This window comes from Antechinus flavipes, chromosome 1, assembly GCF_016432865.1.
Source record: "Antechinus flavipes isolate AdamAnt ecotype Samford, QLD, Australia chromosome 1, AdamAnt_v2, whole genome shotgun sequence".
Taxonomy (NCBI): Eukaryota; Metazoa; Chordata; class Mammalia; order Dasyuromorphia; family Dasyuridae; genus Antechinus; species Antechinus flavipes.
The window spans coordinates 524,096,449-524,113,117 of NC_067398.1; the positions used below are offsets into that span (position 1 = coordinate 524,096,449).

General features: G+C 32.6%; 1 protein-coding gene across 1 annotated transcript in view; it reads right to left on the bottom strand.

The window, feature by feature from the left end:
- RTTN (rotatin) overlaps positions 1–16,369 on the bottom strand; it is a 235,447-nt gene extending 219,078 nt beyond the window's left edge. Inside the window, exons 1-7 of the mRNA XM_051973949.1 lie at positions 16,126–16,369; positions 15,775–15,962; positions 13,336–13,537; positions 10,247–10,336; positions 7,700–7,790; positions 4,534–4,648; positions 793–943 (exon numbers count right to left, since the gene is read on the bottom strand). Coding sequence (XP_051829909.1) covers positions 793–943; positions 4,534–4,648; positions 7,700–7,790; positions 10,247–10,336; positions 13,336–13,537; positions 15,775–15,962; positions 16,126–16,369 — 1,081 coding nt within the window. The remainder of the gene's footprint in view (positions 1–792; positions 944–4,533; positions 4,649–7,699; positions 7,791–10,246; positions 10,337–13,335; positions 13,538–15,774; positions 15,963–16,125) is intronic.
- Between the last annotated feature and the right edge of the window lie 300 nt (positions 16,370–16,669).

Genomic DNA, 16,669 nt, shown 5'->3' on the forward strand with positions numbered 1-16,669 from the left:
TTTTTTATTTCTAATATAGTAAATAGCTATAAATATAACCCATGTGAACAAAAACTCTTTAAACAAACAGATCCTCAATAGTTTTTTAACAACATGAAGACACTCGATAGTTTTTTAACAACATCAAGATACTAAGAATAAAAGTTTGAGAACCACTGCTCTAATGTTTTTATTTAAAAAAAAAAAAAAAAGGCATCAGTAAAACTTCTTTTAAAGGATACTAAGCTAGATGACCCCTAACATCCTTCTAAAATCTGAAACCCTAAAATTCCATAATATAAATCCAGTTAAAAGCACAAACTTCTTACTTCTAAGTCAGGTGTATTAATTTTTTTCATACTACTAAACACTTAACATACTATTTTAAAAAAACTAAATAAAAGGTTGGTGAGCAAGGAAATTAAAATGAGCATATTATTCCCTTCTAACCAATAATATTAAGTCATTGTTTCATCAGCATATAAAGCAGATGAAAAAAAAATAAAAATAAAAAGGTGATAGTAACTAGAAACAAAATTAAGGCCACTAGCTCCCAAGAACACCTTGGTTACATTATCATCATCAGTATAAGATTGGAAAAATGTAAATACTTGGAGAAAAAGAAATCTGGAATAGTTCTATTATTTATATATAATCTCTGCTTTTTAAATATATGAATCTTTGTGGAGAAAAAATGGGTTTTGTACTGCTAAGTTTGACAAGCTCTATTCTATAGCATTACATGCTGTGAATTTTTTCCGTTGTAGCTGCACATATAGCCAGAATCTAAAGAAAATAAATAAATAAAAAGACCTTGCTTTAAAGAGAAAAATCCTGGATCTCTGTGAAAGTTAAGTCTGTTTCTCAAATACATGCACAATTGTTGCAGACATGACATTGCTTTTAATGCTAAGTGTGGTTGCTCATCTCTTCCAAATGCCAGATTCAACAGGGATAATAGATTCTGAAAGAAATAACAATAAAAATTATTATGAGAACATAGCTGGGTTGTCTACAAATAAATTACAGAAGCTAAATGTATGCAGTTTTTCTTATGTTGAGTGAAGCCCTTTTATGAAGAGAAATAATTAAATTTATAAATATTATCCAGGAACATGAACCAAAAGGTCAAAAATTATTTAGAACAGAAATATTATTCTAATAATAAGAAATAATAAGAAATAAATTATAGCCTTCAAAGTGCTATCCTCACATCATCTCTGTAAGACATGTCATGCAAATGTTAGTATCCCCTATTTGAAAAATGAGAAAGTTAAAACTTACAAACATTAAGTGACTTGAATAAAGTAACATAGTCATCAGCAGAGGTGACATTTGAACCTGTCTTCTCAATTCCAAGTTCTAAATTGTTTCCACTGCACTAGAGTATAGAAGTGAATCAAAAATAAGAAAAGAATTGAAAAAAAGAGAATCAAAGTTTGCTAATAGTGGGAACTATATATATAAAAAAAGGATTAAGAAGGAAAAAATTGAAGATTTCCCAAAACAGAATATTTCAATTAGACTTATAAAGTCTTCATCTTCTAAGGAATTAGTAAGCCTTTCCTCCATCTCTATTTCTGCATTGTTGAATTGTCCTGGCTTTCCTATATTAAAAGAATTCACTATCAAATCATTTTTCATTATCCTTCAATTACCAATAGTGAAAAACTGAACATGAAGCATTTCATTTCATTTCAATCTCAGAGAATATACTATATAAGATCTTTCAATAAGGTGATCATGTAGTATTAACTGATGAGTCTCAAACTAAATACTATAGCATTTCTGGATGCACATGAAAATGTAAATGGATTGTACAGGCCATTATTTCCTGCCCAATGTCCTTTATCCTTAAAGATATAGTGGAAGTAATTTAAAGAGGCAATTCAATTCAAAAAGCATTCATTAAGGTCCTACTACATTCAAGGAGTAGCTAGGTAGCACAGTGAATAGAGCACTGGGTTTGGAAACAGAAGACTCATCTTCATGAGTTAAAATTCAGCCTCTGACACTTAACAAGCTATGTGATCCTAAGCAAGCCACTTTACTCTCTTAACTTCACTTTCTCACCTGCAAAATGAGTTGGAAAAGGAAATGGCATACTACCCCAGTATCAATGCTAAGAAAAACCATAAATGGGGTCATGAAGAGTCCAACAAGATTGAAACGATTTACAACATACATGGGACTAATCTAACTAGGGTTTCAAACATAAAAATTTAAAAATGGTTCTGGCCCACAAGGAGTTTTATACTGCAAGAAACAACAGGAAAATATATAAGTAACTACAAGGGATATGAGGAGAGTATACTAAATGCTAGGAGGATCAAGAAATATCTTGCATGGAACCTGAATGCTAAGGATTTGGAGAGGAAATTCATGACAGCAATGGAATTTATTTTATCTCCAGATTATACAAAAGTCAAGATGTAAAACCAAGTTCAAAGAATATAAAGTCTAATTTGGATAGAATCTGGCTTATGTCAAGAGTGGTCATTTGAGGTAAATTTAGGAGAGTTAGGCTGAAATTAGATTGTGAAGGGCAACATAAGGATTGTGCATTTCAATCTAGAGGTCACTGAACTTCACTGAATAGAGGAATAATATAGTCAGAAGTGAGCTTTAAGGATACTCTTTGATCAGGTGTATAGAAGACCATTTGAAGAAACAAAAGGCTGAAAGCATAAAGGCTATTAGAATAGTCCAGACAAGAAGGGAGCCCCTAAACAAAAATGATGCACATACGAGTACAGAAAAAGGAATAGGCAGCAGAAAGAAATATTGTAGAGATAGACTACTGCCCAAGATCCCTTCTGTTCCAGACATACACGGTAAATTTAAGGAGTTCAAATCATTTTTCACATGGTAACCATGAACTGAGCTCCCACACAGAAGGCTGCCACTAACCAATTTTTTAAAATGAATGTCCTTGGAATATGTAACAATCTGTACTTTATTTTTTTTTTATTTTTTATTTAATAATTACTTTATATTGACACTCGTTTCTGTTCCGATTTTTTTTCCCCTCCCTCCCTCCACCCCCCTCCCCTAGATGGCAAGCAGTCCTTTATATGTTGGATATGTTGCAGTATATCCTAGATACAATATATGTTTGCAAAACCGAACAGTTCTCTTGTTGCATAGGGAGAATTGGATTCAGAAGGTATAAATAACCCGGAAGAAAAACAAAAATGCAGATAGTTCACATTCGTTTCCCAGTGTTCTTTCTTTGGGTGTAGCTGCTTTTGTCCGTCATTTATCAATTGAAACTCAGGTCTCTTTGTCAAAGAAATCCACTTCCATCAAAATATGTCCTCATACAATATCGTTGTTGAAGTGTATAATGATCTCCTGGTTCTGCTCATTTCACTTAGCATCAGTTCATGTAAGTCTCGCCAGTCCTCTCTGTATTCATCCTGCTGGTCATTTCTTACAGAACAATAATATTCCATAACATTCATATACCACAATTTACCCAGCCATTCTCCAATTGATGGGTATCCATTCATTTTCCAGTTTCTGGCCACTACAAACAGGGCTGCTACAAACATTTTGGCACATACAGGTCCCTTTCCCTTCTTTAGTATTTCTTTGGGATATAAGCCCAATAGAAACACTGCTGGATCAAAGGGTATGCACAGTTTGATAATTTTTGGGGCATAATTCCAGATTGCTCTCCAGAATGGTTGGATTCGTTCACAACTCCACCAACAATGCATTAGTGTCCCAGTTTTCCCGCATCCCCTCCAACATTCATCATTATTTTTTCCTGTCATCTTAGCCAATCTGACAGGTGTGTAGTGGTATCTCAGAGTTGTCTTAATTTGCATTTCTCTGATCAATAATGATTTGGAACACTCTTTCATATGAGTGGTAATAGTTTCAATTTCATCCTCTGAAAATTGTCTGTTCATATCCTTTGACCATTTATCAATTGGAGAATGGCTTGATTTCTTATAAATTTGAGTCAGTTCTCTATATATTTTGGAAATGAGGCCTTTATCAGAACCTTTAACTGTGAAAATGTTTTCCCAGTTTGTTGCTTCCCTTCTAATCTTGTTTGCATTAGTTTTATTTGTACAAAGGCTTTTTAATTTGATGTAATCGAAATTTTCTATTTTGTGATCAGTAATGGTCTCTAGTTCATCTTTGGTCACAAATTTCTTTCTCCTCCACAAGTCTGAGAGATAAACTATTCTATGTTCCTCTAATTTATTTATAATCTCGTTCTTTATGCCTAGGTCATGGACCCATTTTGATCTTATCTTGGTATATGGTGTTAAGTGTGGGTCCATGCCTAATTTCTGCCATACTAATTTCCAATTATCCCAGCAGTTTTTATCAAATAATGAGTTCTTTTCCCAGAAGTTAGGGGCTTTGGGTTGTACTTTATTTTAAAATATAAAAGTTTACTATTATTATCACTATTTATAAAATTCTCTTCAGAGATCCTCATTTTGCTTTTGTCTTATTGATAATTGCTCACTAATTTAAAATACAAATTTTACCAAATATTTTAGCAGATATAAAGATGTTACCAAATACTCTTACCTGAATGATCTTAGGCCGATGAAGGAAAATCTCAGGAGGAAAATCTTGCATGATAACATCTTCCAACAGTTCACATGTATTCCAGACTAAAGTGAAGTTACTACTTCTTAAAGAACTAAAATAAATCAAGACATTATTTACAAAACAATCTGCTTCCACATTAAAAATCATCAAATACTTTTCACAACTCTATTAAAGGGCACATTTCAACCACACATTTCATTATAGGAAATTTCATTGCTAGAGGTAGAAATGTGTTAAGAGACAAAGGAAGGAACATGTTCCATAAGACTGAGTCTTTCCATGCCATAACTCAGCCTTACAAAGGCACTCTTGACACCTTGTAAGAGGGTTAGGGTGGAATGTATAAGGCTTCAGCTGATATTAAAAAAGTTGTAGTAGCAATCATAATCTCAGACAAAGTTATGGCTAACTTGGAGGGCACAGAAAAGGAAAGGATCCTAACTGAGATACAGATATTCACCTTTTTTAGTTTTATATTAAACTATATTAAATATGTATTAAACTATATTAAACTAAATTTTAAAACATTAATATTAAAAGTATCCTTTTCAGATCACAATGCTAAGTATTAGAAATAGAAGGATAAAAGCAAAACTGACCCTGCCTTCAAGGAGCTTATGCTCTACTAAGAAAAACAATATGGACACACAGATGTACGGTCAATTTTCAAAACAAATTAGGAGACAAGCAATAATTTATCTATCAGATCTTTGGAGAAGGGAGGAATTTATGATGAAAGAAGAACATTATGAACAAAGAGAACATTATGAAGGGCAAAATAGACAATTATGATTACATTAAATTAAAAAATTTCTGCACAAACAAAACCAACAGAAACAAGGTTAAAAGAGAAGTAAAAAGCTGGGGGAAAATCTTTACAGCCAATATTTCTAATGAAGATTTCATTTCTAAAATATGTAAAGCACTGTGTACAATTTGTAAGAATATAAATCATTCCCCAATTGATAAATGGTCAAAGGATATGAACAGATAATTTTCAGATGATAAAATTAAAGCTATCTATAGTCATATGAAAAAATGCTCTAAATTACTACTCATATTAATTAGAGAAATGCTTATTAAAACAACTCTGAGACACCCCCTCACACCTCTGTGATTAAGATGACAGGAAAAGATAATGAGAAATGTTGAAAAGATGTGAGAAAAACTGCAACATTAATGCATTGTTGGTGGAGTTATGAAATGATCCATTTTCCAGAACCATTCTGGAGAGCAATATGGAATTATGCACAAAAGACTATCAAACTGTGCATACCCTTTGACCTAGCAGTGTCACTACTGAGTCTGTAATCCCAAGGAAATCACAAAGGAGGGAAAAGGACCTAAATACACAAAAAATGTTTGTAGTGGCTCTTTCTGTAGTAGCAAAGAATTGGAAAAGGAATGGCTGCCCATCAGTTGGGGAATGGCTGAACAAGTTGTGATATAGAAGGTAATGGAATATTAATGTTCTATAAAAAAATAATCAACAAGCTGATTTTAGAAAGACCTAGAAAGATTTACATGAATTGATGCTGAGTGAAACAAGCTAAAGCAGGAATACATTATACATAAGAACAGCAAGAAAGTGTGATGATCAACTAAGAAAGATTTGGCTCTTCTCAGTGGTTCAGTGATCTAAAACAGTCCCAATAGACTTTGGACAGAAAATGCCATCTGCATTCAGAAAAAGAACTAAAGAGACCTAATATAAATCAACACTTGCTATATTCATTTTTTTTTTCTAATTTTTTTATCTCTTTCATGGTTTTTCTCTTTTGCTCTGATTTTTCTCTCCCAACATGATTTATATGTATTAAAGCAACGTATATTAAAAATAAATTTATTAGAAAAAAACTAAAATAATGGTTCTTCTAGTATTTTTCATATAAATTTTAATCCCATAGATCCCAATAGATTATTAGTAATTTGACAGTTATCAAGCTAAATTGTTTTCTCAGTCTTTCTTTTTAAAGTTATGTATTATATAAATAAAACACACACATATATATATGTGTGTACATACATATACACATTATTTTCAATTAATGGACTTATATAAGCATTTTAAAAACAGTATAATAAAAAAGGTGATGCACATGAAACTACAAATCTATCATATATACAACTTGCTATTCATTTTAAATATAATAAAGTTATCATGTTTAAAAAAAAAAAAAGACATGCACGTGATACATAAATGAGTGAAGAGTATTGAATGTCTAGTTAAATTTATGTTTTCTCCAAGATATATCTACAGAGATTTCTTCACAGGATGTGTTTTGGTTGTTTTATGGATGATGGAGTAAAGACAAAAGAGATCAGCTGGCCAAAAAAAAAACAACTCAGAGACTATTATTGATCATTCAGACTAAATTAAAATCATCTACAATACTGTCCTTGCAACATTTTTTTGGATGTAGTTTAAAAATAACAAGATCAAAATTATAAATTTCAACTCTGCAGTGGTCAATCAACTTTAATTTCTTTCACAATCACAAAGTAGAAATCTACTCTAAACAAATCATCTGCTGGATACAATTTATTACAAGGGACATAAATGTCCCTTTTGGATGTGAGACTGTATCACTACTATTATCAATACAATTCAGAGGTAAGTCTTATTATAGTGGGTTAATAGTTGTACTTGTAGAAATAAAAAATGCAATTTTTTTTAAATCACCAAAAAAATGAAATTCTATTCCAAAATCTATTTAATCAAACTTTTTTGCCATTGGATAACTCTTTGAGGTTTATTTCAAGCAAGTCATTATTAGTTTTATTCAGTCTAGAGTTAACAACCACTTCATTTTGGAAAATAATTCATAAAACTAAGAATTTCAAAATGAAATAAGTTTTAAAAATGTAAAAAAAAATTTTATATAACTAATCAGTCCTAGAAAATATAATAGTCTTTGACTCCTGAGGCAACATTATTATTCCTAATCAGGTAACATATATTACATAAGGAACTTTAGACATACAGATTCATATGATAAAAATTTAGTGAACATAAACTGATTTCAATATATTCACTTCACTGAATTTAGACACAGTTTAAAAATTAATAAGCTATTATTATATAGGACACTGAACAGAACCATCTAAAATAAAAATAATTTAAATGTTTCAGCTACTATACCTTTCATTAGAACAAAGAACATGTCTATCTGTTGCAGTGAGTGGCAGCCAAGGAAATGTGGAAAACTTCAAACATTTCACAGTGTGATTTACTGTTAATAAAATACAAAACAAAATTATTAGCACAGAATCACATAAGTGCCGCATTAGAAATATTCTCAGAGGCTCTCAATTTCAATCCATATTCAATAGGATTCCCCATTATAATATAAACAAAAAAGTCGGTACCTAGCCTCTACTCGAAGGAAAACTACATCTACAGTATTCGCCTGATCTGTAGGCTTAATAAATCTGTCAAAAAATAAAACAAGATTAGCCTTGCAGGGCCTGTTCCTAATGAAGTCATACTGGCTATTTGTCAGCACTGTTTCCTTTTTCAGATGTTCACAATAGAGCTATTTTTACAAACATCAAACTTCAGAATAATTTTCCCTCTTTCATTAATAACAAAATGACAAGTAAAACAAACTGAGTTCTATCTTACATCAAAGATATGGCAAAATACCTATAACTGCAGTCAAGCAAATATTTCATAAGACTTAATAACAGGATAGTTTGATGGCAAAGGCCCCCAGAATGACATTTTTTCCACAGCTTATTTTTCAGGTCTGTATTATCATCTTCAATGGGATCTTTTTCCCATCAAATATGTGTTTACATACTATTAAATAGATTACAGAAGTTAATTCAGTAAGAAACATTTGTCATGAACAAAGATGAATAATCATACTAGTTCCCACAGAAATTTCCATTTTGTCACCAAATCTCTAGTGTTTAGCTGAAAAGTAATTTAACTGATATTGTTGTGGAGTCATTTCAGTCTTGTTTGACTCTCTGTTACCCCATTTGAGGTTTTCTTGGCAAAGATACTATAATGGTTTGCCATTTCCTTCTTCAACTTAGATAAGGAAATGAGGCTGTGGGTTAAATGACTTGCCCACCAGAATCATACAGCTTCTAAGTGCCTGAAGCTACATTCAAACTCAGGCCTTCCTGACTCCCAAGGCTCCATCCCTGTGTCACCTAGCTACTTCTTAACTGGTAAGAGACTAAATTCTGTAAGAAAAGAGAGAAGACTAGTTTGACTACATTGCAGAATAAGGAAAAGAGTAATTATCAAGCAGAGATAACTTTAGATATTAACAATAATAGGCATATCATTAAAAACTAAAGTTAAATATCAATGAGAAAAACTTTTTTCAAATTTTCACAATAATATATGCTAAAGATTAAAAGTTAAAGAGAAAAAATTTAGACAATTCAAAAATTATGGCAACATATTTGGAATTAGAGCTCACATAATGTTACTTTTCAGTAAGATCATGGCAGTTAGCAGGAAGTTTAACAATACCAAAGATAATTAAAAGCTACAGAATTCACAAATGGTATTTTCCAAATACCTTTATCACTCCAAAAGTTAAAGTAGCAGCATTGAAATACAGTTTCTCCATATTTCCTTTCAAGTGTCAAAGGCCATTGTGTAAATAAAGACAATGGACAGGCAAAATTTTCAATAAGTTAAAAGAACAGTTATAGAAAGACAAGTACTCTTAGAACAAAAAAAAAAAAGTTTATTTCAGAAGTACAATCAGAGAATAAGATACTTTGATTATTATTTCTTTTTTAAGTAAGGTAAAAAAAAGTAAGTGGGAATTTCAGCTTGCATGCTGAGCTCATAAGACTTTTATTAGATATTTTATTAGATAAAAGTCTAAAACATTAAACTAAAGAATTCTTTTAAGACAGTATTTTAACAAAGTCAGACTTTTTTTAATTCTTCAAGCTCTCTGAAAGGAAGATAGAGAAGAGATGCTGAGAAATGTAGATGATATAAAAACAAGATATCAGTAAAGATTTAAGTCTTTTCTTCAATTCAGTTTTGAAATAAAATTCAGAAATCAAAAGATCTCTAACAATTCATCAGTTCTTCTCAAAAATGAATCGTTATCCCTTTGACAATCACACCTTCAATTGTTCCCTACCTTAGTATAGCATTCAGTTCAGTGACTCAATATTAAAGATTTGCCTGCCTTTTTCTGTGAACTAATGATATGAAACACGACTATTCACAATAATTACTGAGAATCTATTCTGTTGTCTCAAAAACAAAGCTAAAGGAAAACCTAACAAAAAGTTTAGACAGATGAAAAGTACACAAACTTTTTAAAACACATTATATTACATATAAATACATAAATCCATTTAATTAAAAAAATTAAAAATCGTATCTAAACCTCTACAAATTCATAACTTTCCACCAGTTATTCTATATCCTCATTTAACTTTCATTCTATTTTCTCTAAGGAAAAGCATGCTTGAATTCAGAGGCAGCCACGAAAAACAGTTTTCATATTGGATTTGCCCTTAAAATTCAAGTCCACTGATTTTCTAGCTATAGATTTAATTGCCTCAAATGAAAGGATGAGTCCTCTCCATACCCTAAATTTTACATTAGGTACTGCAACATTATAACAATAATAAATTCTGACCAAAGAGGATACTTAAATTTAACAGAGAATACAGAAATGATCATCATAAATATACATACTCAGTGATTGTGAATAGTCTTCCATCTGTTGGAGATTATTTATGTCCTGAGGAAAATATCCAGGTCTAATTTCATTTTCTTCTGGTAAAGCTGAAAAAGAAGGGGAAAGTTACTAAAATTGTATTGCTTTGTTCTTTCTTATTTGCTCCATGAAAATAAAAGTCATTTTTAATTTAATAATTTTTAATTTCTATCTTAGATTTTGTAAGTTTTTTAACATTTAAAAAAAAAGTCTAGAAGGGCATTTTTTAGGCTTGTTTTTTTTCTGAAACAAGTCTACTATTCCCTAGAGAAAAAGTTACTTAATGCTACATTAGATAGGTATATTTTTTAAATACCATCAATTTCAACTTTAAAAAATTCTTCCCCCAAATAATCAGCCCATGACTTTCCTATTAAACAAGCTCAATTATTTTAATTCAAATGAAAATATTTAAACCTTTGGATCAACATAATGGACTAGCTGAAGGTTTTGTTTCCAGAATATTTATTTCACCTTCTCACTCAAGATTTATCCAAACAATCAGAAGAGATTTATTGATAAGGGCCAGGCACTTTAGTAGGCACTGGGAATATAAATACAAAAAAAAAAAAAAAAAAAAAAGAAACAATCTCAGTTCACAAGAAGCTTATATTCTAATGAGGAAAACAACTACATACAAAATGCATACATGATAAATATAAAATTAGTACTCAGTAATTAGGAAAGGAGATCACTCATTAGAAGTTGGGATATTAAAAAAGACATCACACAGAAACTGATAGTTAAAGGGAAAAAAAGGATTATGTAAAATACGAATTGAGGAGGGAATGAATTCCAGAAATGGAGAATGGCCAATATTAAGTCATGAAACAGAAGATCAAATGGTGTGGTCAAGGAACAGAGAGGCCAGTTTGGCTGCATCACAGAGTACAAAAGATGTAGTTATGTTCTTTGAGGCTTAAACAATAGGATGGGGACAGAATATGAAAGGTTTTTTTAAAGCTATCTAGATGAGTTCATATTTTATCCTAGAAATAACAGGAAATCACTAGAATTCAATAAATAAAATAGTACATGGTCAAATCAACACTTTGGCAGTTGTAGAAGATAAATTAGAATGGGAGAGACTTGAGCTGAGAGATCAATTAGCAAGCCATTGCAATAGTTTAAAAATGGGCAAAGAATGTGTGAATATAGAGAAGGGGGTTGTATAAGCTATTTTGGAGATATAAATGGCAAGCTACTGATTATCTCTAGGACATCCAATTTGAATTGTTTAATAGGTAGTTAGTAATGCAGGATAGAAACTCAGAGGAAAGATCAGTGCTAAAGAGATGAACCTGGAAATCATAGGTATAAAGAAGATTAGTAAACTCAAGGAAACTAATAAAATAACCAAGACAATTATAGGTATAAAGAAGATCAGTATAAAATAACCAAGACAAAGTAAGAGAAAGGCAAAAAGAGGGCCTGGGACCTATGCCTTTGCACGGCTTTGGAGTATTTTATTCTTCAATGGAACTTTTACTAGTCCACAGTTACCAACAATAAGGTAATTCAATATTATGTATCTAGTAACTTGGCTACAGAAGAGGTTAAAACTAATGAATGAAAATAAGTTTCTGATTATTCGTAATATTAATTATCCATGCTTTCTCTGGTATAATTGAAAGTACACTTTCTGGTATTTAGAAGAATATTATTATATTCAGTTTTTGAAAGAGAAAAATAAAACCTAGAGAATAATAAAAGTTGCAAGTTAGTAAAAATTTGATTAGTAAAAAGTTGAAAGTTAATAAAAGTTAAATTGGAAGAGCCCAAAATTTGTCACTTAGCCTAATCCTTAAATGAAGTCTGAATTCTTTCTACAATATTCTTAGCAAGTAATTATCCAGCCTCTACTTTCATCATATCTGCATTGTTGAAGAATTCAGTATCTTGTAAAATAATGTATTCCACTTTTACAATGATCAAATTTTTAGGAAGTTTGTTCTTATATTGATCTGAAATCTGCTTCCTTACAACTTCCATCAATTGCTCCTTGTTCTGTTCTACAAAATCAAAAAGAACATACCTTCTTCAAAATGAAAATATTTCAAATGTTTGAAAAACATAGTTGTATGCTTCCAAGTCTTTGTTTCCAGCCTAAATATCCTTTCAAATCATCTCACTATCCTGGTTCATAAGTAGTTCATTTCAACACCTCTCCCCCCAAATACCCCAAAGGAAAATAAATAATTCAAAGTGTTATTTTACATATGAATCCATGTTTTACAGAAATACAATACAGGAAACTAAAAATTTATGCTCAAGTAAACTGTACATTTTAGAATTGTAAAATCTTTATTTTCTCAATTTGATTCAAGTTTTAAATGAAATAAGCCAATAGATACTTAAATTTGTAATATGTTGACAATTTTTTTTCTTTTCACTTTGACGCTATAGACCTTCTTGTGTCTTCTTGTTGCTACATAGAAATGAATTCAAATTTATTTCAAATCACATGTCACTAAATTCGATCATCAAGAATTTAAGTACCGACTTCAGCATTGTAAAAAGTATGAACTGAAGAGTAAAAATGGTCTCTGTCCTCAGAATGCTAATAATTATGTATAATTAAACACCAAATCTGACTAAAATCAAATAGCTTAAGACTTAAAGGAAAAACTCTATGTGGAGGAACTATATTTTAATTGTAGAACAAACTCTGCCTCACAGTTTGAGTTTGAGTCACAATTGTTAAATGTCTCAAAAAAAAAAAAAAAAAAAAAAAAGAAAGAACCTGTCTTTATAAATGTCAAGAAAGAAAGCATTCAAAGGAATAGCTACAAGCAATTGTTCCAAACTCCTATTCCAATATAGTGCTAACTTATAAATTCAACCTTTGGACAGCAATAGTTGTCCAAAAACTTAAAAGAAATAAATTTAAAACAGCAACACAACAATTAAAGTTTTCAGTATCAAGAATTGAACCTCTACTATAAAAAATCCACAAAGGTACTTCATCAAGATGAGTATAAAGTCTATTTTTTTAAAATGCATCAACAGTTAGCGTGAGGAAAATAAGAATTTTTTAAAAGAATATATCATATCAATTTTAGGTTACCAGTTTTGGGTCCACATATAAATGGCTTGGTTTGGAAAAATGTAGAATGATGATATGGAGAAGAATCATCTGAAGGAAGAATAAATAGGCCATCCATAATACCATCAATCTCAGCCTGCAAATCTGGATCCACATTAGGACGAAGCATGGAGAAGAACTCATATGCACCAATATCAAACAAATGTTGGACTGCTGATGGATGCTAAAATGAAAAGACAATCTTTTGAAAATATCCATAAACAAAAACAATTACAATTTATGCAGGCAAAGATAAAACACTGAACATCATCCCCACCTCCTCCTCAAAGAAATCTTGGACTCCAGCCCAGGAATAACATGGGTTCTTCTGTTAGGCCATCACATTACTTCTCACTTATCAGCTCCATGACCTCTTTCAGACCTCCTACATCAACAGGAATTGCACTACTGCCTGACTCCTAGGATAATTTAATTTCCAGACTTCTCTTCAATGGACAATAATAGACTATCTGAAACCATTCTTCAATATTTTAACATACTCTCAACCCATGACTCCTTTCCCAGTCTGGTGATTTTGTATTCACAATTATTATTGGGACCTGTTCTTGATCCCCCACTGACTGCAACTTTATTCCCATTTCCCTTAATACAATCCTAACAATATTCCACTCTAAAGCTTTCCACACCTTCCACTCTGCTCTCTGGAATATTTGCTCCTTAGGTAACAAATTAACTTTCATCTTAAAATGTTTCCTTTTTCATTCTCTCCATCTACTTGTAGTCAGACACCTGGCTCTCTCCTAATAACACAACTTTCTTGGCCACATTTTCTTGCACTAGTTAAAATTTCCTATTTCAATAAATGCTTAACTTCATTCAAAGCACAGCAAGAGTTCACTTATTATAAGAGATATATCTTTTTTACTTTCAAGTATCAACAAATTGCCCCTTTTGAAATTACTGTTTAATATTGCATATATATTTTATGCATACTTGCTGTATCTTCCAGTAGAACATAAACTCCTTACAAGCATGGGCTGTTTTATTTTGGTCTTTAAATCTCCAACACAGAGCCTTGAAAATAGCAAATACTTAATATATTTAGTGAATTGAACTGAACTCTTATTCAACTAACCAATTTTCCCTTAATTTTTACTATTCAAAAATATATACCACTAGTCACAAAGGAAAACATATGCTCTATTGTAAGCAGCATCGCTTTTATATATGTTTCTTCTTCTTATAATTACTTCAAGGAATAGAAACACTGATGCAAATCACAAGCCACTCTATAACTTAGTGAATGCTCCTCATGGGTTGCTCTAATCAAAATAGAAACATCACCACTCAGTGGTCAACCTTCTACTGGCATGCCTCTGCAAATTTATTTAGGCCAGCCCTCCAAAAACTGAGATCTATCTACATATGCAACTTATCCACATCCCACACCATCCCACCTCCAACTCTACACAAAAAAACTTAAGTTTGTAGCAATTATATCATTTTTCATTTTTATGGCACCATCCAAATCTAATGACATCCTAAAACAGGAACAACATTTTATTTTTTCATTTTTTGGTACTCAACTTAATTCAAAGCTTCATAGTGACCCAGAAGTGACTTTGGTTTTAGAATGATATGCCAAAGGAACACAAACACTAGAGCTTATGCCACCTTGAAACTTCAAATATGCCTGGTGAGAATCCACGTTTTATTCTATGTTGTTGTGGTGGTAGTGGTGAGTAGTTGATCATGTCTGACTCTTCATAGCCCCATTTAGAGTTTTCTTGGCAAAGATACTGAAGTGGTTTGATATAGCCTGCTCCAGCTTGTTTTACAGATAAGGAAAATAAGGCAGAGTTAAGTAACTTGCCCAGGGTCACATAGCTAGGATGTGTCTGAAGCAGAATTTGAATTTGGGTCTTCCTAACTCTAGGTCCAACTGCACTTAGAGTCAAGAAGCCTTAAATTCAAATCCTGCCTCAAACCTGACTAGGCATATGACCCTGGATAAGTACTTATATTCTCTGGACCTGTTTCTTCATCTGTAAAATAAGGGATTGGCCTCCATTATTTCCAAGATCCCTTCTGGCTCTAAAATTATAACCATGTGAAAGAACCCACACTTCCCAAACCAAAGATAATATAAATAAAGGTTAATTGTTAGGACTTTAAAGACACTGAATATTCTGAGCCCCAGTTTGCTCATTTGGATGGTGCAGAATATTCAGTGCCTTGCCCAAAGTCTCACAAGTAGTAAGTGATTAAGGTGGGATTCAAACTGTGATCCTATGATTTCGGATCCAGCACTCTTTCTACACTGTACCAAAATCCCTGAAGAAATGTCCCCAAAGTTTAAGGTATTGTCTTGCATTTCATTTATAACGCCCTTCATAAATGTATGTTGTGGCTGAATTAAATTATTTGATGAAATTCTTTAATATTCCAGGATGCTCTTACCTTAACCAAATTGCTGAGTAAGTTCAGAACCTCTTCTTTCATGGGAACAGTAGGAAAATTGAACCATTCCAGTAAATAAATAAAAAGAAGTTTCTCTTGTACAAGTTCAACACAAGAAATCAAATTGTGTTCCACCTTGCAGAGAATACTCTTGAGCGCCCTCTCCCTTATCTCTGCCAAAGGATGACCTGTCAAGAAATGACAATACAAACCTCATTCAGGAATCAAATACAAGGAATCCTCTAGTGCTGTTTAAGCACCAAGGTACTAAGGCAGGTCAATCCTCCAGATGGCAGGAAGGAGGGAGGAGCGGGGAGGTTGGCATAATTTGTCTTTTAGGAAGTCGATCACAATTAACAGCTCGGTTTCTTAGGGCTGGGAACAAGCTGTTTGTCGCAAAGCCATTTCTGTGAGACTCAGGTGTCCCTCGGCCATCGGGGCGACGGTGCTCCGGCCTCAGAAAGGAAGGAAAGAAGAAAAGGGAAAGAAGGCAAGAAGGTGGAGAGGACCGAAAAGGGCTCAGGATACGGCCAGAGAACGCTTGGGGGGTCGACAGCAAGTTACCCAGTTTCCTGATCAGCCCCAACAAAGCCATTTCGTGCCCCCTAAAACTCGCAGCCAAAGCTTCGGGCAGCTCAGCATTCAACCTCCGCGCCACAGAGTGTGTCCGGCCACAATTGTTGTCCCCGCGGAAACCGCGACGCCCCAGGTGACGGAATGAGCTCCGAGAAAAGGAACGGGCACCGAAGACCCCTAGCAAGGCTCTGGAAGAGGACGCTTGGCGTAGCTACAGAGATGCGAACAATGTTGTACAGGGGAAGGAAGGATAAGAAAAGTACAGGAGGAAGGAACCCCTTTCAGCCGCGATGCACTTCGGGAGTTGTAGGCTTTTTAT